The sequence below is a fragment of the Bactrocera tryoni genome, chromosome 4 (genome assembly GCF_016617805.1).
Source record: "Bactrocera tryoni isolate S06 chromosome 4, CSIRO_BtryS06_freeze2, whole genome shotgun sequence".
Lineage (NCBI taxonomy): Eukaryota > Metazoa > Arthropoda > Insecta > Diptera > Tephritidae > Bactrocera > Bactrocera tryoni.
The window spans coordinates 71,812,303-71,839,983 of NC_052502.1; the positions used below are offsets into that span (position 1 = coordinate 71,812,303).

General features: G+C 31.4%; 3 protein-coding genes across 3 annotated transcripts; 2 read left to right on the top strand and 1 right to left on the bottom strand.

The window, feature by feature from the left end:
- The first annotated feature begins 1,652 nt into the window (after positions 1 to 1,652).
- LOC120775321 (chitinase-3-like protein 2) lies at positions 1,653 to 3,667 on the top strand. The gene is made up of 4 exons (XM_040105461.1): positions 1,653 to 1,923; positions 1,982 to 2,800; positions 2,857 to 3,004; positions 3,070 to 3,667. The coding sequence occupies exons 1-4, from the start codon at positions 1,770 to 1,772 to the stop codon at positions 3,428 to 3,430; spliced, it is 1,482 nt and encodes a 493-aa protein (XP_039961395.1). The 5' UTR covers positions 1,653 to 1,769; the 3' UTR covers positions 3,431 to 3,667.
- LOC120775322 (protein FAM32A-like) lies at positions 3,583 to 4,156 on the bottom strand. Its single transcript, XM_040105462.1, has 2 exons — positions 3,897 to 4,156; positions 3,583 to 3,833 (listed from the first exon to the last, which is right to left on the bottom strand). The coding sequence occupies exons 1-2, from the start codon at positions 4,119 to 4,121 to the stop codon at positions 3,711 to 3,713; spliced, it is 348 nt and encodes a 115-aa protein (XP_039961396.1). The 5' UTR covers positions 4,122 to 4,156; the 3' UTR covers positions 3,583 to 3,710.
- A 429-nt stretch (positions 4,157 to 4,585) lies between these two features.
- On the top strand, positions 4,586 to 17,617 carry LOC120774530 (dual specificity mitogen-activated protein kinase kinase hemipterous-like). Its single transcript, XM_040104242.1, has 10 exons — positions 4,586 to 5,229; positions 7,758 to 8,200; positions 8,400 to 8,579; positions 8,644 to 8,864; positions 8,931 to 9,071; positions 11,739 to 12,484; positions 12,543 to 12,884; positions 12,944 to 13,708; positions 15,028 to 15,526; positions 15,587 to 17,617. The coding sequence occupies exons 1-10, from the start codon at positions 4,881 to 4,883 to the stop codon at positions 15,723 to 15,725; spliced, it is 3,825 nt and encodes a 1,274-aa protein (XP_039960176.1). The 5' UTR covers positions 4,586 to 4,880; the 3' UTR covers positions 15,726 to 17,617.
- Positions 17,618 to 27,681: the final 10,064 nt, after the last annotated feature.

A 27,681-nucleotide genomic window follows, 5' to 3' on the forward strand; every position in this document is an offset into this window, starting at 1 on the left:
GGCTAACCAACCACCAACAGCCACAAGGAAGGATATCAAAATCAAAATACAAACAAATGCTGTGTGGCAGCTACAGCAACAACAACTACGACCGCTCTCAGCAAGGATAGCTGGCTCAAACACCAGCGACAAATGACAACAAACCAAGCAGCGTCGCACAACAGCGTCATTATCGATTTTTGCCCGACTGGCTGGTTCACTGAGTTGTTTGTTTGTCGCTTTGGTACGCGGAAAGGATGAAAATGACAAAAGCAGGAAGTAGCAAAACAGCAAGGAAATTGGATTTTCTCATACACAAGACTTAAATGTGAATACAAATTGGAAGATTGGTAGCAAACATACATGCACAAATGATTATATTAACAACAACAAAATGCGTGTTGGAGACAGCAGCCAACAACATTGCGCATGTTAATGTGGAAATAAATGTTATACTTTGTACAAAATAATGGTTTGGAGCGCTGTGAAGAGGCCAGAGTCGTTGAACAGGGCGGGGCAGCTGTGTGCACATACACAATGGTGGGTGGTTGGGTTGGAACTGATGTTAGTAGAACACACACGCAGACAGTATCATATAACTGCAATCATATAAAATGCACACATTTGAAGTGGCAAAATAAAAAGTGGTTGGGTGGCGACGTTGTGACACTTGAAACAGTACTTGTAGCTGAGTAGAAGCTGAAGTAGTTGGTTGTTATTTTTTTATACCGCAGTTGAGCACAATTGCAAGCTACCACTGAGATAGCAGGATTTGTTAATATGCATGTACATATGCCCAACATTGTTGATACGGCCGGAATGTAAAGAAGGGGGCCAGACACGTCCGTGTGAATGTATATGTATGCCTTCGCAAATATAAACCATAAGTATTGCTAGACATTTCTTTTAATTTCCACACAAAGTTTAGCAATGTTCTTTATATATATGTACACATATACAATTCACTTATTGCACTATAAAAAACAATTACACTATTCAGCGCGACAAAAGAATGTATTAAAATTCACAATTCTATTAAAAAACCGACACGCTCCATACACATAAAAACAAACCTTTCACACACAACCAACGAACGCGAATGCGGGGAAATTCAAAAGAAATGTGGCGCAAAGAAAATCAAATACATTTCCTATAAGGGTTGCCAGCGCTCATTGACCTTTAAAAATGCGACAACTTGAGCTGGTGCAATAGTAAAATCACTGTTATGTGAAAACTTCCATTTAGTTTTAAAAACTTAGTCAATAAATATCTAAAAACAGATGGGTGTGACAATTTAAAAGCACATAAAAGTGTTTGTTTAATAGATACAGCCTTGAATTGGCAACTCTAAACGAATTGTTTACATTAATTGTACTCGTTCTGAAAAGTAACGAGTAATTCCAATTGGTAGCAATAGGGTTGCATGTGAATATTACTTATAAACATGCAATTTTGTTGTAGATAATTTATTTCATATATAATAAACTCCAAATTAACGAATGTTTTATTAGTTATTTATATAAATTAAATTGATTTTAAATGTTTAAAGATGCTTTAAATATATATTAGTTAGTAGCATTTGTTGAAGCCAATATATCCAGTACAATTTTTTGGAGTGTACAAATTCGTATCTGCTTCGCTATTTATCTATATGGCCTTTTTGTTTACTTCGTTGTTTATTCGTTTTCTTTCAACCAGCTGATAGTCTAGTGTCATTATAAAATTTACATACAAAAGATTTGAAATAAAATATTTTACTAGTGCAATTGCACATTAAGAGGTGTTAAGACATGGCTGACTACGAATTGATGGACGAGCCGTCACAATCGCAGTCATGGTGGCGCATAGCAGCATTAATGGCACTCTATATGCTAACCACGATATTGGTATTTCTTTTGTGGAGCTCGGCTTACGATAATATATATTATCCGCCAGATGTGCAAGGTTGGGTTTAGATTAAAGAAAAGAATTTTCTTACAAATAAATGTGATTAAAATTTCAGCTGTTCCCGATTTTTGGTATCGTCGCGCCAACCTGTACGCCAATAGCGTACATGAGAGTACGCTTTCGCATGATTTTCGTTTGGTCAAAAATCAATCAGTGCGTGTAAAATTACAAAATCCCGCTTATGCAGCCGATAGCGGTTTAAATGGTTTGAGCCAGCAACAAAAAGTGAAACCTAGTGCACCACAACTAGTTAAAAATGCACCACCCACCATGAGCACAGCGCCAGAGGTGCGTTTAGTGTGCTATTATTCAGTACCCGATCCAGAAAATGAATTTGATGACTTACGTTTGGCCAATGTCAATGCCGAACTTTGTACCCACATTAATGTGGGCATGGTTAGTGTTAGTGCGAGTAATGGTCAGTTGATTATAACCGAAAATTTGCATCGCATATTAAAGGAAGATGTGCTTGTGTTACGCACAATAAACCCAGCTTTAAAGTTATTGCTGTGGATTGGTGGTGGCGCAAATAGTGATGGCTTTCCGGCAATGGTGAAAAATCATACTACACGCAAAATGTTCTTGCACTCAGTCAAACAAACGTTGGCTATCTATAAGCTGGACGGCATTGATTTGGATTGGGAATTTCCCAGCGCATACAATAAGGAACGCCAACATTTTTCGCAATTAATATACGAAATACGTCAGGAGTATAGGCGAGAACACCGTGATTACTTGCTGACTGTAGCTGCAGCTGCACCGGAGGGAATTGCTGTCTTCGCTTACGATGTGCAGATGCTAAATCAGTATGTGGACTATGTGAGTCTAATGACATACGATTACCATTTCTACTCACATGGTACACCTTTCACAGGTGAGTTTCTTGTTAATAATCTTGAGTTATGAATTTTAATAACAAATTTGCTAAAGGTTTGAATGCACCGTTATATGCACGCCCTAACGAACGTTCGTTACTCGGGACATTGAATATTAATTATTCGGTTAACTGGTGGCTCACCAATGGTTTGGATCGTAAAAAATTGGTAGTTGGCTTGCCCACCTATGGACATTCATTTACGTAAGTAGTTTTTGCCAAAATATTGAAAATTGTTTTTTATTCATATAATTAAATCTTTAATATAGTTTGGTGAGCTCATTGAACAATGGTGTTGGTGCACCTGCTGAAGACATCGGGCATTGTGGTAGTATGGGTTTCACTTCCTATTCAGAACTTTGCTGGTTTAACACGCATAACTTAGTAGTTCATGAAACATATGATCAATCAACTTGTTCACCCTATCTTAGTAGTGGCACTGAATGGATTTCTTACGAAAACGAGACTAGTATTGCTTGTAAAGCACTCTATGTGAAGGCACATCAACTTGGTGGCGCTATGATATTCTCTTTAAATACAGATGATGTAAAGGGCTATTGTCCCCGCGCCTATAAGACCAAATTTCCACTTGTGGAAACTGTCAAATCCATTCTATTTAGCAAAAGCTGAACAATTTCTGTTGTAAAGTGGTTCAGTGAAAATTATTACGTGATATGAAATTCCAAAGAGCACACATATGCTTGCAGCCCAACAGGCGCATCAACGCCTAATTTGTTAGACATTAAGCAAGTTATAAAGTATAAGTAGTAGTAAATTAGCAATTTTAAGATGTTTTAAATAGCGAAATGTGCATTACGCCGGATTTTATTTAATTCTCAAATAAATATACATGTGAAGTTAAGCATAGTAAGTGGTTTATATTCGAAACAAACAATGCAAAAGTAGGGCACTATTTGGTCCAGGAAACCTTTGGTATATCAAAGTGCTCTGTTAGCGAATCCAAGTGCTCATTGAACTTTTCTACACGCTCCTTGTGGGTTGTTGACGCTTTCTCCATAATGCGTTTATTGCGCTGCAATTTGCGTGGCGATATATATATTACAGTAAAATTTTTTTGCTTTACGTTTTTGCTTACCATTTTTTCCTGCTGCTGTTTAAAAGCAAGTTCGGCCTTTGTCAACTTCGGTGCCGCGCTGCTGGTGACTTTTTCCTCCAACGACTCGTTTAAGCTAGTTTGTAAAGACACTTTTTCACGTTCCTTGTCTTTGTGTTTATGTTTACTTTTTTTCTTTTTCTTGTGCTGGCTATCATTTTTAAGCTTTAATTTCCCTTTTGCAGCAAAATCATATGCATCCGACATTGCGAAAACAAAAAATGTAAATAAATAGATCTTCAACGTTGCCACTTCTTACATATTGTTAGGTCACAATAGATCATCTTTATTTTTGAAAAGATTGATAGAGCTTGATATAGGATCTTAGATACTAAATTCAATATATTTTTACTTAACATACATATATTTAGTAAATATTTTATTTATAATATATACAAATATGTGTTTTCCACCAATCCATCAATTTACCTGTTAATAATTTCAAATTAATTTCCTAATGTCTTTAATTTATTATTAGTTTTTTAATTTTGTAAAAAATTAATTTCTGCTTTTGGTTGCTTTAACTCGGCCACTCTGTTTATTCTGACATTTGTCATATCATGACATTCCCTTTAGTTATCTGCTAATTCGTTTTCTCCTGGTAATTCGTTGTTGAATTTCTTGCAACTTCTTCAGTATTTTTCGAGCTGTGTTCTGTGAAGAAGTGAGAAAATCGTGTTAATTTCTTTTTATTTCTTATTTAAGTGATAATTCAATAAAAAAAAAAACAAGTGCACGGCTTAATAGATAAATATATGTGCTTGCACGTACGTTTGTTATATCTAAACGGTAAAAGTGAAGTGCGTATAGATTTAACAACAAATTTTCGCAGTGAAAATTTTTGAGTGCACAAAATTTACACGCACACATATAAAAAGCGTACACGCAGATCCACTTACACCCGCGCGGAGGAGTGGCAAAAGCAGTGATATACAGCGCAGACACGACACAACACACGCGCGACCCATGCACGACGCACCGGAGTATAAACACAGCAGCAGCAGTAGCAGTCGTGAGCAGCACCATCAGCTAGGAAGAGCTCCAGTACCCAACGCAGCAGGCATTGGAGGATCAAGGATAACGCCAACCACGTCGACGCATATACCCTCCACAGTTAGCAAAACAAGCACTTCTTCAATGGAGTCGATTGGACATAGAATACATAGACTGGAGAAACGCCTCGAGGAGGAGAATAATTCACACAATCACTTGATGTTTGTTACAGACACTCCTAGTGGTTCTACAACGCGCGTTGGCGACAGAGATGTCCATATGTCGCTACCAATCGGCAAGACAAAACGCCCCAACTTGGGTTGTAAGTATTTGAGGCAACAAAAAATCGCCAACAATTAATTGTGAAATAAAACAAAAGATAGTGTTGATAAGTGGTTGCAAAGTACCAGCTCGAGCTGTATGCTTTAAAATGCAGTCAGGCTTGCTAATGCACAAAAGTCGCAACTTCGCACGTTCAACGTTTTTTCATAGTTTCTTTTTACTTGCGAAGAGTCGCACACAAAGGGAGGTTGCTGACATTAGGCGCCAGCCATTCAATGGTGCGAAGTTTTTGTTACTGCGCGAACTTCAAATGCTGCAGTAATGCAAGCCCTTAACCACCCTTGCAGGCACCATCACCCACATACGCGTACAACAGGAAAACTTGTATACTTGTATTCTTGTGGTTGCTTTCCGAGATCTCACCAGCTATTCAACCACCCTCTACACATTGCCTTGCGCTGTATGCATGTGCACATAAAGAAAATCTACTACCACAGCAACAATAAAAACATGCGATTCAACTTGAGTTGTTCTCACACCCCTGCGTTGGCGCCTGGCGCTGGCTTTTGTCATTTGTCGCTGGCGTATAGACGTTGGCAGTGAGCAGCAGTCGCAGCAGCGCGTGTTATAGCTAATCCTGCCAGTGCTTTTCTTGCTGCTAACGAGTGCTATTCTGAGTGCCTGAAGTCAGACAAGGCATTTCCACATGTATAGCTTTTGTCGCCATAGCTTTGTTTCACTGTGGTACACAAGCGCTTATTTTTTTATACAATATTTAATGTTTTGTTTCACTGTTGTTGTCGCTGCTTTCGTCATTGACGTCTATGCTTCGCATTGGATATCTCTGATACGTACACACATATACCTACATACATACATTGTATATGCACTGTCATCGTCTATCGTGGCTATCGTCTGCGTTTTCCTAAAAAATTTGTCGCCATCCAATTTGTTTTTGGCATTTTTCTATTTTCATGTGGAATTTTTTACTATTTATTTTTTGTTTGTTTTACCTACTATATCAGTTTTTCAGTTTATTGGTCGATACATTTTGATACACTTTATTTTATTTCTTATTTCCCCCCTTCATTGAGCCGTCGTTACTAATCTGCTGTCATCGCTATGTTCATAAGTATGTGTGCGTTTATGCATTGTTGTTGTTGTGTATCGTTGGATATTTTGGTATTTCCGGACGAGCAGTACAGAGGCATATTTTCGTTGCTGCTGTTTGTTCGCTTGTGTGCGTCCGCATTAATACCTTTTTATCTTTATACGCTGTAAAGGTATCTACTGCGTAGACGTCTACGTCAACGTCGTTGTTATGAATTTGTTGTTTTCCGTACTCTAAATGAATGCAAGTTTATGCTGTGCTGCCAACGGCTGCGTAAGCGTTGCCACCGTCTTTTGTTGTTTTTGCTCAAATCGTTTTCGTTGCATGCGTTTGTATGTCTCCAAGTTTTTTGTATTTTTTGTTTTAAAATCTGCTTGCTTGCAAATAATATTTTATGCTTTGGGTTGGCGCAGCTGTTTTACAATTTGTTGTTGTTACTGGTGGGTTTTGTTTGTTTGTGGGCAACCTGCCTGGTGGTGTATGGTTGGTGGGTGTTAAAGATGTGTAAATCGCAGCGCATGTTGGTGAGGAGATGTCGTATAGTGTGATCTATTGTGAACTATCAGCATTGTTGATATAAATAATGTAATGCGCTCAGTTGTTGTTGACGAGCTTGTGGGTGGTTGGTTGGTGGGGTGTTGGGCGTTTCAGCCAATCAATTTTTTGGCAACAATGCTTAATCAAAACGGAAGTACATTCCTTACCAGCTGCAATGCGACAATGTTGTTGAAGAGCGGAGAGGGAATGTTTATTTTTGATTTATTGATTTCTTTTATTTATGCTTGGCACTTTTCTTTCGACCTCCTTCGAATGCGACAGTTTTGAACAATCGAATTTACCAATGAAAGTATTTTTGGCACTGTATAAATGACATGTTATGATAATAAAATAAGAAATAACACTAATTTCGGCTGGATCGATGCAATAATACCCCTCACAAATAAAAATAATTTTTTACAATTTCTTGATTTTGATCCCTCAGTTTGTATTGCAGTTTTATGCTATTTTGCTCCGATTTGGAAAAAATGTTTGGAATTTGTAGTATTACTTTGAGTAATAATCCTTGTCAGGTTTCGTGAAGATATCTTGTCAAATAAGACAGAATGGTCCGTAAAAGAACTTTATTTTAGTGGTCTTCCAGTCTGAGAAATTTGTTTGGATATTGTAGCGTTGCATTGCAGTATAATTCGTGACGTGAAAATGTCTTATGAAATTAATTTTTCCATGCAAGAAATTTATATTAATCGTTCAGTTTGTATTGGAGCTTTGTAGCTCTAGTCGTCCGATCCAGGCAATTTGTTCGAATATTTCGTAAAGCTACCTTGTCAACTAGAAATAGTTTCCTCTTTTCTCTACTTTCGTCTACTTCCATCATTATCTTTTGTCGAAATATATATGTACATAAATAATTTTAAAATATTTTCAAAACAATATAAATTTTTGTTTTCTCATTCCAGTGGTTATGCCGAACACAAATCGCAATGGCCCACAAACAGAAATGCACAAGAAACTTAAAAGAATACGACAACAATCCGGTATATTAACTATAAATGGACAAAAATATACAAGTATAATGTCGGATTTGGAGCACTTGAGCGATTTGGGAAACGGCACTAGTGGGAATGTGGTGAAAATGCGACACAAACCTACGGGCACGATTTTAGCCGTAAAACAAATGCGGAGCACTGGCAATGATGAAGAGAATAATCGTATACTCATGGATCTCGATGTTATACTAAATTCACATGACTGCCCATATATAGTGCATTGTTTAGGTTATTTTGTAAATATACCGGATGTGTGGATATGCATGGAACTGATGTCGATGTGTTTTGATAAGCTGTTAAGACGTTCCAAACAGCCGGTGCCGGAGAATATACTTGGAAAGGTTACTGTAGCGGTAAGTACGTCGAAACAACATTGTTGATACTCATCACTATACTATCGAGAAAACAAGTATTGTTTTTGTTGCTGGCCGCTATACTACTTAGCAATAAATGTAAAAAAAAGTTATTAATGATAGACTACATAAAACCCTGACATAACGCTGACAAACACTGCTTGGCTTATGATATTTATTAAAACTATTATATTTCTAGACGGTGCACGCTCTTTCTTATCTAAAAAAGAACCACAATGTCATACATCGAGACGTGAAACCTTCAAATATCCTCATCGACGAACAGGGCAATATCAAATTATGCGATTTCGGCATTAGCGGGCGACTTGTGGATTCAAAAGCGAATACACGTTCTGCTGGGTGCGCCGCTTACATGGCGGTAAGTGATTTTTGCTCACAAACATTTTATTTAATTATAATATTAATTAAACAAATGCTTTCAGCCCGAACGCATCGATCCGAAAAAGCCGAAATATGATATACGCGCCGATGTTTGGTCATTGGGCATAACGCTAGTGGAACTCGCGACCGGCCGTTCGCCTTACGAAGGCTGCAACATAGACTTTGAGGTGCTGACTAAAATTTTGGATCACGAACCACCCAGTTTGCCATACGGTGATGGTTTCGATTTCAGCCAAGAGTTTCGCGACTTTGTCGATAAATGGTGCGTGTCAAATTAATTATTATTAATTAAGTATATTGAGTAAAAATCTAATTTAACGCATTGCAGTCTGACGAAGAATGTACATCAGCGCCCCAGATACCAGGAACTCTTGCAGCAACCATTTTTTCGTTACTACGATGCGGCTGATGTAAATGTGGTTCAATGGTTTAAGACTGTTGTCGAATCTGCCGACATAGAGATGCATAGGTATGTGCGAACATTATACACATTCTAATTTAGTTGCCGGTTTTACTTCGAGTCCCGCAAACCACACGCTACTATTCTGCTGCGTGCTATTGCCATATCCTCACTGCATTTTTAGTACACTATATTGTTTTTTTCAAAATTCATTTCTTCTAAGACTATGCCACTTTCGAGGTAGGATTGTGTGTTGCTTGTGAGTGCGTTTTCGAAATTTTGCAAGCATTTTTTATTTGCGTTAAAACTTCATTTTTTTAATATGAAAACGTGCTTGTTACTTCTACAGCCTAACTTAGTTTTCTTTTATAATTATTAAATAAATAATTTAATATTATAAATATTTTATTTTATATAAATTTGTGTTAAAATGAATCATGCAAATATTTCAAATATTATAATACCTAATATTTTTTTTTTAATATTTTAAAAATCAAAAAGTCTTTACTTTATCTTTTCGCATTGTAAAATATGTTTTAAAATGTTAAAAATTAAAAAATAATCCAATAAAATAGTCTAAAAAGTATAAGATAAGATTTGATACAGCTACACTTTATTTAACGGTAAAATTAGTTTTTTTTTAGTTCTGGTTAAAGCGCATGCTCAATTTTCATTTTAAGTTTGGCTCCAATTATCTTAGTTACTTTATTAACATTTTACTTTGAACTCTTTAAAAATTTCCATTTACTTTTTTTTACTTTAAGCCTGCATTTTTTTAACAATTTAAATATTTTCTACTCTTACTAACTACAATTTTGGCCGAATTTTAAATTGTTATGCCTGCACTGTCATGATTTAGCTTTATCACATTGTAACGCATTCTTTTTCAAACCCTTATTTACGCTGCTAGCATTCCAACATGATAAAACACTAATAAAATGCCATAATAAAAACATGCAACGAAATAATATTGAAAAAATACGATTTACTTTCGCTCCCAGCATAATTTTTGCGTTATTATTTAATTTGTTTTTCTTTCTTTTTTATTGAAATTTTTTGTAGGTTACCTAATTCCTAATCTTTTACCCCCTCAAAAATAATAAAACAAACAATAAAACATACTCTCCCAATTCAGTAAGTATACTTTTTTGTTTCATTACTTTATTTATTGTTGTTGTGTTCATATCATTGCTGCATTTGAAAACGCTTTGAATTTTGGTTGTTGGTTCATTAAAAAAATAATAATAAGAAACAATACTCGTTGCTTTTTTCATTTGTTTTTGTTTTTGCTTTTCTTTGATTTATTTTATATTTATTTAATGGTATCTGGACATTTTATGTTTGCTATTTTTAAATACGCGGTATGTAGCCGATTTCCGAAAAAAGTAAGTCGTTAATTATTAGAATTTTGGTTTGGAGTTTCCCTCAGCTCTCAATGCAAATAATAAAAAATTTATTAAAAAATAATAGAACTTCTAAATTAAAGCATCATTTTCATTACAAATCATCCGTAATCAAATGCTAACGCACTTTGTAGACTAGTTGCTTGCAGCACAATGTTTTTTAATCGAGAAGGCTGTAGGCATTGTAGAGATTTGTATGTGCACAATTCATTGTAAAAGGTCTCAGGTGTTGGGTTTGTAATAGACGAGTGTTTTACTGCTATGGTGTCGAGGAAAAACTCAGAAACTTGGAATGAAAACAGAATTTGTCTTTACAATTAAATTTGTTACTTAGGTTTTAAGGGTACTAACCGCTATATTATCGAGGCAAAACTTCGAAAAACAGAATTAAGTTGGATAAGCGTTTCGTAATTGTGTAGATTTAAGGATACTAACCGCTGTACTATCGAGGAAATGCTTTTGTTATAAGACCAGCAAATTCTAGATGCTTAAAATCGTTCCACTTTCCTTTAAAGCAGGAAAATGAAAAGCAGAATATCTAATGCAAAACATATAAACGACCAACATACACTGTTCCCTTTGTTAATGCTGCTGCATCAGCTTTTTCAAAGTAACATTAAAGCTTTAAAAGTATCTTTAAATGTTCCACAACACAAATTCTTTATCATTAAACACTTATTGCCACTACAGGCGCGGAGAAATATACAAAAATACTAAGAAAAAACACAGTTTGTCAACCGCGCCTGAGTTTTTATGGTTTGGTAACAGCACCATTATGTCCACAGATGTTTTGATAATGGTAAAACTGCTTAGGAATAATTGATTGTTCTCGAGGCTGCATATAGCCTTTATATTTATCAGACACTGATTTGTCGCCCTCCGCTTGTCAATAAAACCATCTCAAGCGGTTAGGATTTGGTGGATAAGTTCGGATTTTTCCCACTTGAGGAATAATAATAATTTTAATAAAAATACTAAGAGCTTTGCGATTTCTGTGCTTTAAACATACAACTTTAATCCAAGTGAAAAGAGAGAGAAATCAGGGTTAGTCCCTCCCGCGTCCGGAGTACTCTACAACAGTTTCTTGCTGACTTATTTGCCCAATAATTCTTTATAATCCTGCTCTGGCCAGGTTTCCTCCTACAGCTCAGGTTCCAGACACATAAAATCTTGTTAAAGAGCCCCACATAGTTTGTAGGCACATATTTCACTTCTCACTTGTACCATTTATCACCATAAATGTTTGTATCATTAAAGTATTACTTTTCTGTTGTTTTCTGTTTAGTCGATAATAATTTTCGATTTTTAGTAATACGCGTCATGATTTTTACAGAACTCACATGCCAATTACAACAACAACCACAGCTACACTCAGAGGAGATGTAACAGCAGTATCAAATAGTAAACATAACAAAATTGCAAATGCAACTATGTTGCCAACAGCAACAACAACAATAGCAACAACGACAATAAATCCAAAAATGCCAGCGGCAAGCACCTCAAACATCACACACATACCCAGCTATCAGAATTCCTATCACAGCGCCGCCACAGCCACAGCCACACACAACACACAGCCACAAACGCTTGCGTCACGCTACAAAAAAGACGATTACCTGCCACATTATCAGCCACAATATGCACACGCGCAAACGCAGTTGTCACATCATCATCAACCATCACAACTACCTCAGCCGATTGCAAGCTATTACAACAACACCATCGCCAACAATCATTTACAGGGCGAGCGTGGTGGAGGCGGTGGCGTCTGCGGCAACACTGGCGCCGGCGTTGCTCTAAGCAGTGGTGTCGGCGGTGGCGGCGGCGGCAATGGTTACGGCAGCGGTGGTTCTGGCAGCAATAGCGCCAACAGCAGCAGTCCACAATCGCCGCCGAGCAGCAGCTACAAGGATGCAACGCACAAGGACGACACCACACATATTGTCAGCGAGATGAGCAAATTGTACCGCAAATCACCGTTTCTGCAGCGCAAATATAGCAATGGTTCAGGTCTGAAATACACCAGTGCGGTTGGCGTCGCCGAGAGTCCCAAAAAGGAATCCATGTTTAGCAGTATAGGTGGGCGACGCTTATTTTTATTTTATGACCGCACTAACTGTAACTGCGCTACTTACAGGTCAATCGATTATACGCAACCTCACCACGTCGCCGTTTAGTCAAAAGAAGCATCATACACCACAACCGCATCAAGTGGATCCACTTTGGCGCATGCCGAATGTGCAGGAGATGGGCGGCAACGCATTCGATGTGTATGACAGTCCGGCTCTGCCGAAGACGGTGGCGCTTGGTTCGCCAGCAATGACGCGGAAGCGTTTTCAAGGTGGGGCCGCTTCGCCAACACTGCCCATAGGTATGGCGTTGGAACCGACGCAGAAGGAGCAACAGCCATCGCTGATACCAGTTAATCGCAGTGAGATGAATACGCAACAGCGCGTACCCGGTAATCACAGTCCCATAGGTGGGTAATTTTTTTTAGACCAAACTCTATTTATTCGAACTAATATCTTTTGGTTGTAGTGCTGCAACGCTTCTACCATCAGCAAAACCAACTGCGCGAGAAAGAGTTAGAAAAGCGTAAGGAGCAGCAAAAGCAATCCACAAATCCCTTTCTCGCCGGCAATTATCTTTCAACCACTGTCGCCGCACCCGCGTCCAACACGCCAATGCATTACAGCAACAGCAGCAGCAGCAGCAGCACTGGCAATCAGCACCACTACCAACTGCCACAACAGCAGCAACAACGCTATCCGCAACAGCAGTCACACCATCAGCACCTACCGCTAACCAGCGCTGCCTCCTCCTCACATTCAACTTCTAGTCAATCATCCACACAGTCCTCATCCTCACAAATAGCACTGAGCGATTTACACGAACACCAACAACGCTCGCCGCCTACTTGCGCACCACCGCCACCGCCGCAAACGTCGGCAGCCGCAATCAGCACCGCCTTTGGCACGAGTCCCAGTCAACTGCAATATCAGCCGTTGCCGCAGCACTATTTACCGTTGAATGAAAGCGCAGTACGTAGCTCGCGTTCGCCACCTACCTCGCCAGAGCAGTTGTCTTCTGATGGTGGCGTGAGCGGCAGTGGGAGCGGTGGTGGTGGTGGCAGCGGCGGTGGTGGCAGCGGCATGGCGAGTAAGTTGAGCAAATTGTATGCGCGTCGGCAGTGGCAAACGACAACGGCGTCGACGATACCCACGCATACAGGCGTGGAGGCGGTGAGTGGTAGTGGTGTAGGCGGTGTTGGCTTAGCGGGCAAAGAGTACAGAGACGAACACGGTAAGTGGTTACACCATTGTGTGTCTTTTTTTTAATTTTCTAACTGTTGCTTGGCTTTTGCACTTTTTTGCACAGAGCACAGTCTGTTTTTATGTGTCATACGTTTGTTGTGTTATTCTTGTGCTCACAAAAGTATGCTACTAATATTTCATAAATATTATTAACATATTTTTAGGCGCTTAAGTGTACTTAAACTTATTTTAATAGCGAAAAGTTGATTTTTAAGAAAAATTAAATATGAAAAAAAATTTAAAAAATAAGATTTTAATATAAAATTAATTTAATAAAAATTATTTAAAAATAAACTAAAAATAATTTAAACAAAAATTAATAATAATAAAAAGTGCTATCAAAATTAAAAAAGGAAATTATTAGAAAAAAAAAAATTCGAAATTATAAAAAATAAACATAAAAAATACTTTTTAAGTAAACAAAATAAAAAATAAATAAAATAAAATAAAATTAAAAAAATAAATAATTTTAAAAATAAAAATTAATCTTTTTTAAAGAAATTAAATTTATAAAAAAATAGATTTTTAAAATGAGAATAATATCAAAAATAAAAAAAATAAACAATATTAAAAGTAAATTATAAAATAAAAAAATAAATATTTTCCTTGAAATAAAAATTTAAAAATTTTATAAACAAATATTATACTTTTCCCAAAATTAAAAAAAAATAAGTTTTGTAAAAATGTACAAAAATTAAATTTATAAAAACTATTTAAATAAAAAAAAATATTTATACAAAAAAAGTTATTTATTTAAAAACATTTTAATTTATTTTTATAAGAACAAATATATTTTACCATATTTATATACATAATATTTAAAAAAAAAATATTTGTTTTTATATATTTTGTATATAAATTTCAATTTCAAGTGTTTTACCGTTATTTTTCGAAAATTTTGCTTACTGTTCGTATTTACATTTTTCGACTCATATGTATGTATGTATTTCACCACATATATTTACTATTTTGTACTTTTTTCATTCCTTTTCAATGCTTTGCTTGGGCTGTAAACCATAAACGCTTGCTTGTTTAATAATTAAAATTACGCACATTAAATAAAACTTCAATAAACTCACCACATCTTATATGCACTCAAAACATTACACTTGCATACTTTTTTCACCTCTTTATTGCTTGCTCTCTTTCACTTTAATAAAATTCAACTCACTCATGTTTTCACTAACTCAACTTCACCTTCATTCCCACTTCTGTCATTGCGCTGTACAACTACAACACACCATACCACTCCACACCTCAACTTCACGCACTTGTCTTCATTGTCATATTCACCACAACACACCACAGGCTGGTTTAACACATTTGCCGGCGCCATGAAGCGTCAATTTGCCTCTTATGTTAAATTACAATTGCATTCTGCAGGCTCGCCTTCCACCAGTGGCGCAGCCAATCAGCATGAGGGCATTGGCTACGAGAGCGCGCTGCCACCAAGCGCTCAGCCTGCCAAACCAACACTCGCCTACTATCGTACGCTCTCCGCGGGCAGCAGTAGCAATACGAGCAACAGCACCTCGCCAACGGAGGCACAGCCGAAACCAGCGCAAACAGCAGGCAGTGACTTCTATGATGGCACCAGCGGTTTTTTGCGGCGCTATGCCGCAGCCGGCGCGAGCGGCATGACTAGTGGGTCCTCAAATGCGCACTTGTTAACCGGCTTGGATCGGCGCCACCGCAGTCCAGATCCACCGCCGCGCTATAATCGCGGTCAATCACCACTGTTGCTGCGCAAGCAGCTGTTGGAGCTGAGCGGTCAGCCGCCAGGCGGTTCACCACTGCTCAATAGACGGTGAGTAGCACAGAATTTGTATACCAATTATTGTTTATTATTTGCTTTTTGTACACACAGCTATGTGAATGCTTCACCGCCTTTGCCACCACCGCGTCGTGGCTCGGAGAGCGTGCCCGGCTCGCCGCAACATTTTCGCACGCGCATTCATTATACACCCGAACCACAGCGGCGCATATATCGCACTATTGACCAATGAGTAGCACTGCAAATAATGCTCATGTGATATTGGTATGGTTTTGAGGAGAATGCAAGCGATGCGGACGGTAACGGCGTTGGCGTTGGCAGCAACAGCGCTGGCGGCAGCGGCGTGTGCGCAACCACGCAGGACGACACGGCTTTGCTGGCGGCGCCCACCACAACGCGTCGCTTGCCCACGCGCCTTGCTGTCGGCAGCAGTGGCGACGCGCTGCACACGCAGTTGGCGGGCGGTGCGCCACCGATCACCACCAGCCCGACAGTGGACCGCATGACTGCATCGGATGTGGCCGATGTGCTGGCGCGCGAACGCGACTTTTGGCGCTTGCGGCGCGATGAGTAGCGGCGCGTGCTATGTGTTTATGTTTGTGATGTTTGGAACGTTGAATCGCGAATTAATTTAAAAGGAATTTCCGTTGTGCTCGTGTCAGTTGCAATTTTGTGATTTTGTTGTTAAGCTTAAAGTGAAAATAGCTATATTTCGTACACTACATATAGTAGACAATGTATAAATGTGTATGCGTAACAAGTGTGTGTTCACAGTAAACAAGTAATTATTGAAGTCCGGCAACGCCAAAAGTACGTTGGAAGGGAAAATACAAAACAGGTGCATTTTAGTGGCAATAAGACGGTTGTAAATTATGCCAATTAATATTAAAAAAAGTTGCGTGCGAAAATATTGAAAAATCATAAATGAAGACGACTGTTTTTTAGTTGTTTGTCGACTATTAAAAGTTTCTATAAAGTTTTGTGAAAAACTGCATGTAAATTGCAAAATTTTTTAGTTGTTTGTCGACTATTTAAAGTTGGTATAGAGTCATTTTGTGACGTAATAACATGCAAATTATACAAAAGTTGCTGTCAGTGTTAGAAAAGACCAGTTGAAAAACTGTAACAACAGTGGAAAGTTTTTGATATGTTTTAGTTAAAAAAATACTTTTTGAAGCAATACTACTGAAACTTAAGCAGGGTTTTGCATACTTTTCAAAATTTCGATTTGGTTTGTGATCAAAACTGAGCAGTTTACACATTTAAGCTTGCTATTTGTAACTGGTATAATGAAAATTGTGTGTTGTAAAATTTAAACCTTAACAAATCTGTTAAATAAAAGTTTTAGACACCTAACACGAACTGGTATAAAACTGGTATAACGCATTTTTTTGCGTTACCTAAAATATTTGCATACATTACAGTAGTTTCGACATAATTACGTGTTGAACACGTTTAAAACATTAAAAATTCAACTGGTATAATTTTAATTTTTGTGCAACTCCTGTTAATAATGTTGCAAGTAGCCAAGAAATTGCTTAGAACATGTTCTCAGCACTTTTATTGAACAGTTATACAACTGGTATAATTTTTCAAACAACTGTTTTGCTTGTTACGCTGAGTTTTGCAATTTTTTCCAACTTTTTGTCATATGTTTCTTAAATAATTTCCTAAACTACGCAGTGGTACTGCAAAACAACACCACAATAACTTACGAAACTTGTGCAGCGCACAAAGTACGCATGTAAACTCTTATATACCATATATACATTGAGTATATGTTTATGTATTGGAACGGTTTCGCTTGTTGATAAGCTAATGCATATTTAGCATTAAAAGCATATTTATAAAGACTAAAATGTAATATAAGTACATATTAAATTATAATCACATGAAATAAGACGAAAATATTTCAAAATAAAGTGACAAAAGGCAACGCGTGCACACGCTGGTCCAACTAAAATAATAATAATAATAATGCTTGACAATTTGTATGATAGTTTTAAGCGCAAACATAGCGTTCCTTACCCATAGCAAATTTATTACCGTTGTAAGAAGTACTGTATGTGAAATAGCTGCTTTAAAAGAATTTTATAACTAGTGTGAAACTGTTATATAAAATAAGAAAATCAATATTTTCAAAAATGTATGTTTGTAAATTTGCTGTGCAAAAATTGGTAATAAACATATATAGCTACATACATATGTAAATCAACCGACTGCAGTAAAGTTAAAAAACTAGTCTAAAATGATTCAGCAATGTCGGGGAAAACGCCATTTTTAACGTTTTGAAGAAGGAATTGTGTAGAATTTCGCAAAAGGAAAAATTAACGGAGGAATAGAGAGAGTAAAACTTCTTCCGGGAGAGTAAAAATTCCTTCAAGAGAGTTAAAACCCCTTCAAGAGCGTAAAACTTCCTTCAGCAGAGTAAGAACTCTTTCAAGAGCGTAAAACTTCCTTCAGCTGAGTAAAAATTCTTGCAAGAGATTTCTTCAAGTTTGTTTTATTATTTCACGAAATCTTGAAAAATCTGTAAATAAAATATATCTGAGTAAAAATAACGCAGAAAAAATTTAGTTCCTTAAAAAGTCACAGACAGAATTGTAAAGACGAAAAAATTTGTATAAGTAAATAAAACGATGGATTAAAATCTAGAAATGGTATAAATTTGTCATTTAATATTTTTTCGAAAAAAAAGAAATTCTCCCAAGCAACAAACACAACTCGGCTTTTTTCGTGCACATAACAGAAGTAAAAACCGTTATATTTTTGACTGACTTAAACAATTTTGTTGTAATGTATTTTGTAGGTCTAGTCTTTAAACTAGTTTGTAAGCTAAATGACAAGTAATAAACGTGTAAACTAATTGTTAAGCGATAACTGTATAAATTTAAATGATACTTATATATGCGCATGTGCAACGAAGTGGAGAAGCTAACAAAGTTATAAAATATTTTACGATATAATAAATTGTAAAAAAAGTAGTAGAGATTTTCAATGATGCCAATCGACTGTAAATTCTGAAAATGACAATCCAGAAGTTAGCAAGAAATATACCTAGAATTACACAAACAACTTTAAGGGTTTTGCTTTTGTAGAGCTACGCGCAGTCGCTTACCAACGTTTAATATCTTCGAAATATTTGATAACTTTTTTAATATATTTTTTACCGTGTTCAACTTTTGTTTACTTTTTAGTTTTAATTTTCCTGATTTACTAACAAACGAAAGAAAATTGCTCACTACAACTAAAATATTACGAAATTCACGCGAAATGGTAAAAATGTAGAAAGAAAAATAATTTTGTTTAAAAAGGACTATAATTGTAAAAAATGAAATATTTTACTAAATATATTAATACATATGTGCATGTACACTGGAAAACTAGCAACATTGCGAAAAAATTATAACCCGAAAGCTAAAAAAACAAAACTGGTATAAAATCTGGAATAATTATTTTTCGCTAGTAACAGCGCATACCATAAAAAAATGTCTGAAATTACTTAAACTAATTTAATTAATCTAAAAAAAATTGTTTTTAAAACTGGCATAAAACTTTTCACGCAATAAATGTGCATACAACGTTGTACCACAAAGCACATATGCAAAATTTTGTAAGAAAAAGCTATAAAAGTAGTTGACAAAACTGGTATAAAAGTGTTAAAAAAGTTTATTTCGTTTAAAATGTATATTACACAGAACAAAAACTGCAGAATTTTAATACTAAAATATGTTTTAAAAAAGAAATCAGTGTTAAAAATTGTACGATACTTTCTCATATTCTATTTTTTGCTATAATTTTTTGTTTTTTTTGTTTCAATATTTTTATTTATTTCTTCCTATAATTTTTTTCTAATTTCTGCCATAAAAATTTATTTACAATTTTGTAACGTAATCTTTTTATACTATATTTACCTTACTATAATTTTTAGATATGTTTCCCATAATGACTCCCTATCAATTTTGTACCTACTTTTTTATAATTTTTTTAAAAATATTTTGTGTTTGTGAGTTTTTTAAAAATGTGTATGTAATATTTGTCTCTCTTTTTTTGTGCTATAATCATTTAGTTTTTTGTTTATAAAATTTCTATAATTATTTTAACATACATATATGCTGGAAGTGATTAAATGGAAGTGATTATAATTTGTGTCCTGTGAAATTTTCTATAATTATTTTAACATACATACATACATATATGCTGGAATTTTGTAAAATAATGCTAATTATTTTTAACATATTCTGGTAGCGATTTTCTAACCATATGCCATAATGTTTTTTTATTTATTTTTTTCATAATTTTTATTCTCATTCTGCAATAGAATTGTTATTTTACTTTTTTATTTTCCTATAATTTTTTTATTTGTCACCCATAATGACTTCCTATAATTTTTGTCCTATAAATTTTTCTATAATTATTTTTAATGTATATTTTGGTATCGATTTTATTTTAAATATACCATAATACTTTTCTTTAAACATGTTTGTTTATTTTGTCCCATAATTTTTTTTCTCTTTCTATTAAATTTTGCCTAATAGATAATTCCTAAAATTCTGTAATCTGCATTTAGTTTTTTATATATGTATATATTTTTCTATAAAAATTGTATATTTGTTTCCCATAATGACTTCCTATAATTTTGTCCTATAAATTTTTCTATAATTTTTAAAATTATAATTATATTAATAATTAATATATATTTTTTGTATTAACAATTTTCTAAAACTACAATAATTTTTTTTCTTATATTTTTACTTATTTTTTTCTATCATTTTTTTTATATTTTTTTATGAGATTTTGGCATAAAAATTATTTTCTCGACGTCCGTAACACAATAATTATTTTATTCATTTATTTTACTGTATTTTTTCCAAATTAATTTACTATAATGCTTTCCTATAATTTTTAACCTATAATTTTTTGATATTTTTCCCTATAATTTTTGCGTATATTTACTGTTATAAATTTTCTTACAATTCTGCTATAAAAAATTGAATATTTTTATATAAAAATCCATAACCTCGCTTCAACTAACCTATCAATTCAAGATACACATATTTCGAACTTTAATCAAGAAAAAAAGAAAAAAAATGGTATGTAATGGTAACCTATAAAACTAGCATCTCTGTATGAAAATATATATATTTATTAAAATTAGTAACGAATTGTAAAATTGATTTCGAAAAATGAACCGATTAATAATGGTATCGACTGTAAACACATATATAAATTATTACTTAAATATATATAAGCCGCGTTCGCATTGAACCATATATTATGTGCGTAAACAATTATTTACATTTAAATAAAATATTTGTAAATTATATTAAGTACATACAAATAGGCATATATACATACAAACATACTGACAAATAAACTTTAAAATAATTTAAATTTTCACTCAGTGCTGTAGCCTAATTTATGCTGTTACTTACTTAATAGCAACAAACAACAACAATAAAAAAATAACAATAACAATAAAAAAAATAACAATAACAACAACATAGCATAACACTGCATAACTGTACAGTGCAATTTACAGTCAGCAACAAAAGTTTCGTACACTGAAAAAAATCACACACAGCGAAAACTAAAAATGCTGGCATTCATTTTAGCTTTTTTGCCAAATTGTTTTTTTTTACATTAATTAATTAAATCAAATTATTTAAGTAATTAATTACATAAGTAAAATGTATGCTTCATTTATAAGCAATGTAAACTGTACCTTACACTGTGAGAAAATAAACTTTTGCTTATATAGAAATTGGGAGAGTCAATAAGTGTATATGTATGTATAACAAATATTTACAACAAAAACAAAAACACTTTCCCACATTAGTTGCGCTGTTATTTGCAAATATTATTTGCTGCTGTTTTTAGACTTAAATAAAGAAATAATTAAACATAATTAATTAATTTATTATTACAAGTAATTATTATCAAAATGTGTTGTTATTGTACAAGACCGCACAACAACATGCAAATCTACCCTTGTGTAACTTAAAAATCCATATAACTTAGAGAAACAAAAGCGAAAACAAAATATGTACTTTAATGAAATTTCAAAAAAATTTATTTAAAAAATATTAAATATTATAAAACACATATTGCGTGAGCAACACTCTGGAAACAATATCCAAAACATAAACTATGTAACCATATGCATTAATATATTTATAAAAATTGTATGCGAAAGATTTAACGTAAAAAACGAAATTACTAAAAAATTTGGTGAAGAGACTACGAACTTGTAAAGCAAACATGTTTGCGCTTGAAATATACAAAACTTAAATCATTAGGTCGCGAAAGGGAAAGTAAAAAAAAAATAAAAATAAATATATTAAGCAAAAATTCGAAAAGAAAAAAATTTGAAAAAAAATATAAATAAAACTATAAACGAAAGCGAAAAAATACAAAAAATATTCGAACGCGTTTCTTTGGAGACTTTTAAAGCTTGTGGTAAGTAAAATTAACGAAAAATTAAATTTAAAAAATTTGAAAAATATTAAATAAAAATTAAAAAAAAAAAAAAAAAAAAAACAAAAAAATTTAAAAAAAATTAAAACAAAAAAATTAAATTAAAAAATAAAAACATTTAGAAAAAATTAATTTAAAACAAAAACTATAGAATACTAGAACTTTGTTTAAAATATTTTTTTTTATTTGTTTCAATATTTTTCCAAATATATTTTTTAATTTATTTTTTAAATTCAGAATATTTTTAAATTCATTGGCTACATTTACAATTATTGATAAAAAAATGATCAATAACACAAATTTTTATTTTAAAATTGGCCGAAAATTTTAATAATAAAAAATATTTAGGCGTTTTTCTTTGAAATAATTTTAATTTTTTCTTTTAATTTAAAATTAGCAAGAACGTAAAAAAATTAGAGATTAATTTAACTTTATAAAAATAAGTTATAATATAATTTTTATATTTAAAAAACAGAAAAAAAAATTGTAAAAAATCAATTTCTAAAAATTGGTCGAAATTATTTAAAATTAGCAAGAACGTAAAAAAAATTAAAAATAACTTAGAAAAAAATTAGAGAGTAATTTAACTTTATTTAAAAGTAAATTATAATTTTTTAAATTTAAAAAAGTAGAAAAAATTGTAAAAAACAAATTTCTAAAAATTGGTCGAAATTTTATATTTTCCAAATTTGATTTATATGGCTTGGTAATGCCTTAATATAATGTCTTATTTAAAATAAAAATAAAAAACATTTATTATGCTCATACTATGTATGTATTAAAAACTGGTCTAAACTTACTCCCACGCTATAATTCGTTTTTAGATAGTTTTAAAACCGCATAAAATATTCTACGTGCTTAGTACTGGCTAGATACAAGTTAGAATTAGATAATCGTATTTTTTTTTAATATGCATAGCTATTTCAAAAAACTGGTCGAAACTTTTTATATTTTATTTATATTATTTAAATTTAGGTAGTTTGGTAGAATATGTTAGTTAAATTATGTATTTAAAAAATTTTATTAAATTTGCATGTTAAAAAAGTTTAGACCAGACTCAAACCCATTCAATAAAGTTTTTCCAACTGGTTTTAAAACTTCATGAAATAAATCCCTGGGTTTATTGCTATATGAGATAGGCGTAGAAAACTAAAAACTGAAAACATTTTTAAAACCGGCAAAAAGCTTCTGGTATAATTTTTTTCGACAATGAATTATTATTTTAAGACTAAAAACATATGCAAATGTTACGAAAAAGGGTGTTTATAAAATTGGTGTAAGTTTTATTTTTTCATACAAAATTGGCAAGATTTGGAGAAACATTAAACATGTGTTAAATAATTTCTGTAATAGTTTTTATACTTACGCGTCTTTCCTTTAACTATAATGTGATATGCTGAAATGTAGAAAATTACCATAAAACTTGCTATTAATGGCAAAAGCTTCAGTCAAATCTGGTATTATTTTTTTTTTAATTAGTGTTTGTGCAACAAAATGCGGTTTTTGATACTCCAAATGAAGTCTGATATTATGCCAAAGATTTTCATAAAACTGGTATAAATTTTGCTCTCTACTAATCTGGTATAAAATTTGTTCAAAGTTACCCTTTGACACAAAATGCTGTTTTTGATACTCCAAATGAAGTCTGATATAATGTCAAAGATTTTGATAACACTGGTATAAATTTTTCGCTCTACTAAAACATAGTTATAATTAAAAAAGCATTCATATGTTTGTAAGTCTGATATAAATTGAGTTTTGACTTTTGCCAAATCTGGAATAATTTTTTCAGTTGGTTTTTGTACAACAAAATGCTGTTTATGATAATAATTTTGAAACTGGTATAAATTTTGTGCTTTACGAAAACATAGTTATAATTAAAAAACATCAAAAGGTATGTAAATCAGCTAATAACTGGTATAAAATAAAATTTTAAAACTGGTATAAAATTTTTCTCTTCACTAAAACATAGTTCTTTAAAAAAAAACATCAAAATGTTTGTAAATTAACATTTTAGAACATTTTAAAATATTTTTTTTCTTTTCTAACAGATTTGTTACTTACGTTTCTTCCCATTGGTCCAGATACATATGTATGTATATCGATATTTAACCAAGAAAATGCTTTTTAAATTCGCTTAATCGTAAATATATTTGTATTTTCTCTAATATTATTTATTTAAATATAGTTTATTTAGCAGCGAATATTACTTTGTCTTACATAGCTTAATGCTTATTTTACTGCTTGCTAAAAATTTAATGATAACAAAATTTTAATTTTTTTTTAATTTTGCAAAATTAAAACTAACTAAAAACATTTTGCTGTATGTAAATAATTTTTCAAAATTTGTAAATAAAAATATAATATCATAAATAATTTTTTAAAAATATTTTTTTTATTTTTTTTTGTAATATTTTTTTTATATATATGTTTTTATTGGTTTTTTTTTGTTTCATAAATTAGCTTATTTTGATTTTTTTTTTTGGTTTGCATTATTTTATATATAAAACTCGAACTGAGCGTAGTAAAAGCTTTTTTCCTTTAATAAGTTGTTTTTGTAACAAATTTATTTGTAAAACATTACACACATATAATTTTTTGTAAAGGTTGTGTTTCCTGCAAAATAACTGTATTTTGCAATAATATCGACTTTTTGTAATTTAACATACGCTTAAATTTTGTTTTTGCAAATGTTTAGGTTAACTTTTTTTTATTTTATCGATTGCTTTCAAAAAGCATTAAAGTATGAATGTTTTTTCCTGTCAAAAATAATTTTCAAAATTGCATTAAAGTTTTTTTTTAATATTTTTTGACGTTAAAAAATAATTAAGAAAAAGTTTATAAAATTTTCTTTGAAAGAAAAATATTTTTTTTAAATAAAAAAAAAATTAATAAGAAAATTTCAAGCTTCTTTTGGTTTCAAATTAAGAGTAAAACTACTCCTTTCATCTTTGGCGTATTTATCTTTTCAATACCCTATGTGATTTTAATAATATTTCATTTATCGATTATTAATCGTCTCCTTAATTACATTAATTACGTTAAGCATAAATAGAATAGTTGATACACACGAATACATAGCTTTAGAAGTCGAGAGTAAAGTTTAGAGCGAGCAGAGGAAACTACTACGAGCCTACATATAGTATATGGCCATTTGGATTACAGCGTTGCATTTTCGTACTGGCTTCGTACAGTTTACTGCATGTTTGTGGTTTAAGAAACTACTTCTGCAAATGGTTATACTAGTTACATATTTATTTAGAGCCTTTAAGCAATTTAAGTGAGTTAATAGTTTATGCCATAATACGGGATTACGTAAATACAACTCTGCACATAGAGCTTAACTTATTTTTTCTATGTGTATGCGACTTTTTTGTATAATGGGGTGAGTATATGCGTTTATATAGATCTAAGTAAGTTTTAGGTATGGGCATTCGTATGTATTTTTAATTGTTGTAAATTAATTGTAATTAACAAAAATTTATATGATAAAAAATTAGATTCAAGCATGGAATTTATTTTTATAGATAGTGCTGTTTGAAAGTTATTATGTTATTTCAAAAATAAATTAATTAAAAATTCTGAATTAAGAAAATTAATTAAAATTACAGATGAAAAAAAATTTTAAATAATTTAATTTACTCTAAGCTAAAATATTTTTAAATTTATAATTTTTATTAATTTTCTTAATTTTTTTTGCCTGTAATTTTAATTAATTTTCTTAATTTAGAATTTTTAATTAATTTAATTTTAAATTTTATAGCAAATTTTAATAAAAATTATTTATAGTACTTTTGTTATTTAAAATAATTTTAGTTTTTTTTTTAATTTTCAAATAAAATTCAATATTTTCATTTTTTTATTTTAATCAATTTATGATTTTTTAAAGGTAAAGAAAAAACAACCTAAAAAAATAAAATAAAAATAAATTAAAAAATTAAAAATATTATAAACAATTCTCTAAACGAAAATGCGTGGAAAATTCTTAATGTGCACAAAAAATTATAATTAAAAATATATATATCTAGATCGGAAGAAAAAAAAATTAAATAAATTTAAAAATTCTATAATGTTTTTTTTTATTTAATATATTTTATATTTATATGAAATCACAAAATTTTAATTTTTACTAAATTTTTTTTAAATAAAACAAAAAAACGCAAAGATACATAGGTTTGTTATTAAATAATATATAAATATAAATATAGAATTTTTTTTGTTTTAAATTAACAAAATGAAAAGATTTTTTATTTTTTTATTTAATATATTTTAAAATAAAATTTAAAAATTTTTTTTGTTAATTTTTTTTTTCAACAAAATTGTAATATTTTTAATTGTTTATTTAAATAAAATAAAAAACGCAAACAATAGCAAAAAATATTAAAAAAAATATATGTATATAAAAATTGTGTAATTTTCTTTAAAAAATAGCAAAATTAAAAGATTTTTGATTATTAATAATGAAATTAGTATTAAAAATATTTAAATAACAATTTTTTTAATAAACTTTAAAAATCGTTTTATTTTTTAATCACATATTTTCAAAGAAAAAAGTTTTTTTCAATAAAATTGCAAATTTTTTATATTTTTTGATAATTTACTTTTAAAGAAAACAAGAAAAATATTTTTTTAGTTCCTTTCCTTGCGCAGCTTAATATTTTAACGCTTAAACATTTAGCTAGTTATTATTTGTTATTAAAAAATATTTTTTGCTTGCTTATGCTGCCATATTTATTATTTAATTGCTTATCGCTGCTGAGTATTTGTATATTTTTGCCTTAATTTGCTATTATTCTTTATTAATATTAACTGTTATACACATATTTTATTATATGTGCATAAATTAATTTCAATAAATATTTATTTATTTTTATTATGTTGTATTTAAGCATATTTTTTGTTATTTTTTTAAATAAATGTATATTGTTTTTTATTTTTTCATATTTTTTATTTATTTTTTATTTTTTGTTAAAGCATACTTTTTATTTTATTTTTTTATAAATATTTATTACTTTTTTGTCTCAAAGCAAATTTTAAATATTTTTTTTAAAGCATATTTTTATTATTTTTGAAATATTTTTTAATAAGTAATTCAATTTAATTTCGAACAACTTAAAGTTTTTTTTTTCAATAAAATGCTTTTTTGTATCTTTTATTTAATTTTTTATAGTTTTTATTTTTTTCTACGTGTATGTTTGTATGATGCTGTTTTTAATATAATTCAAAATAAAAAATAAGAAGAAAACTTTTGTATTGGTGAAGAATATTGCTCATTTTTTAAAGTATTTTCTAAAGAAAATTATAAAGCAAACAAAAAAAAACAATTAAAAAATTCGTAACAAAAACTTTTTCGAAAAAGTTTTTTGATAAATTTAATTTTAATTATTTTATAAAAAAAAATATAAATCAAATAAAAAATAACTAAAAAATTCTGAATCATTTCAGTTTTTTCATTTATTTTTTCTTCCAAGTATTTTTTATTAAACCATAACCAAAATTTTAAATATTTTTTTTTATTTAATAGAAAAATGCTAATATTTATATAAATTAATTATTTCAGCTTTTTAAAAAATTTAAAATCGAAATTGTTGATAAAAAAATTAATTAATATATAGAAACACAAAGTTTTAATTGAAAACCAGAACTTTTTGGAAAATATATAAAAACCTTTTTTTGAACGAATTAATCATTTCAGTTTTTTTTTTAATAAA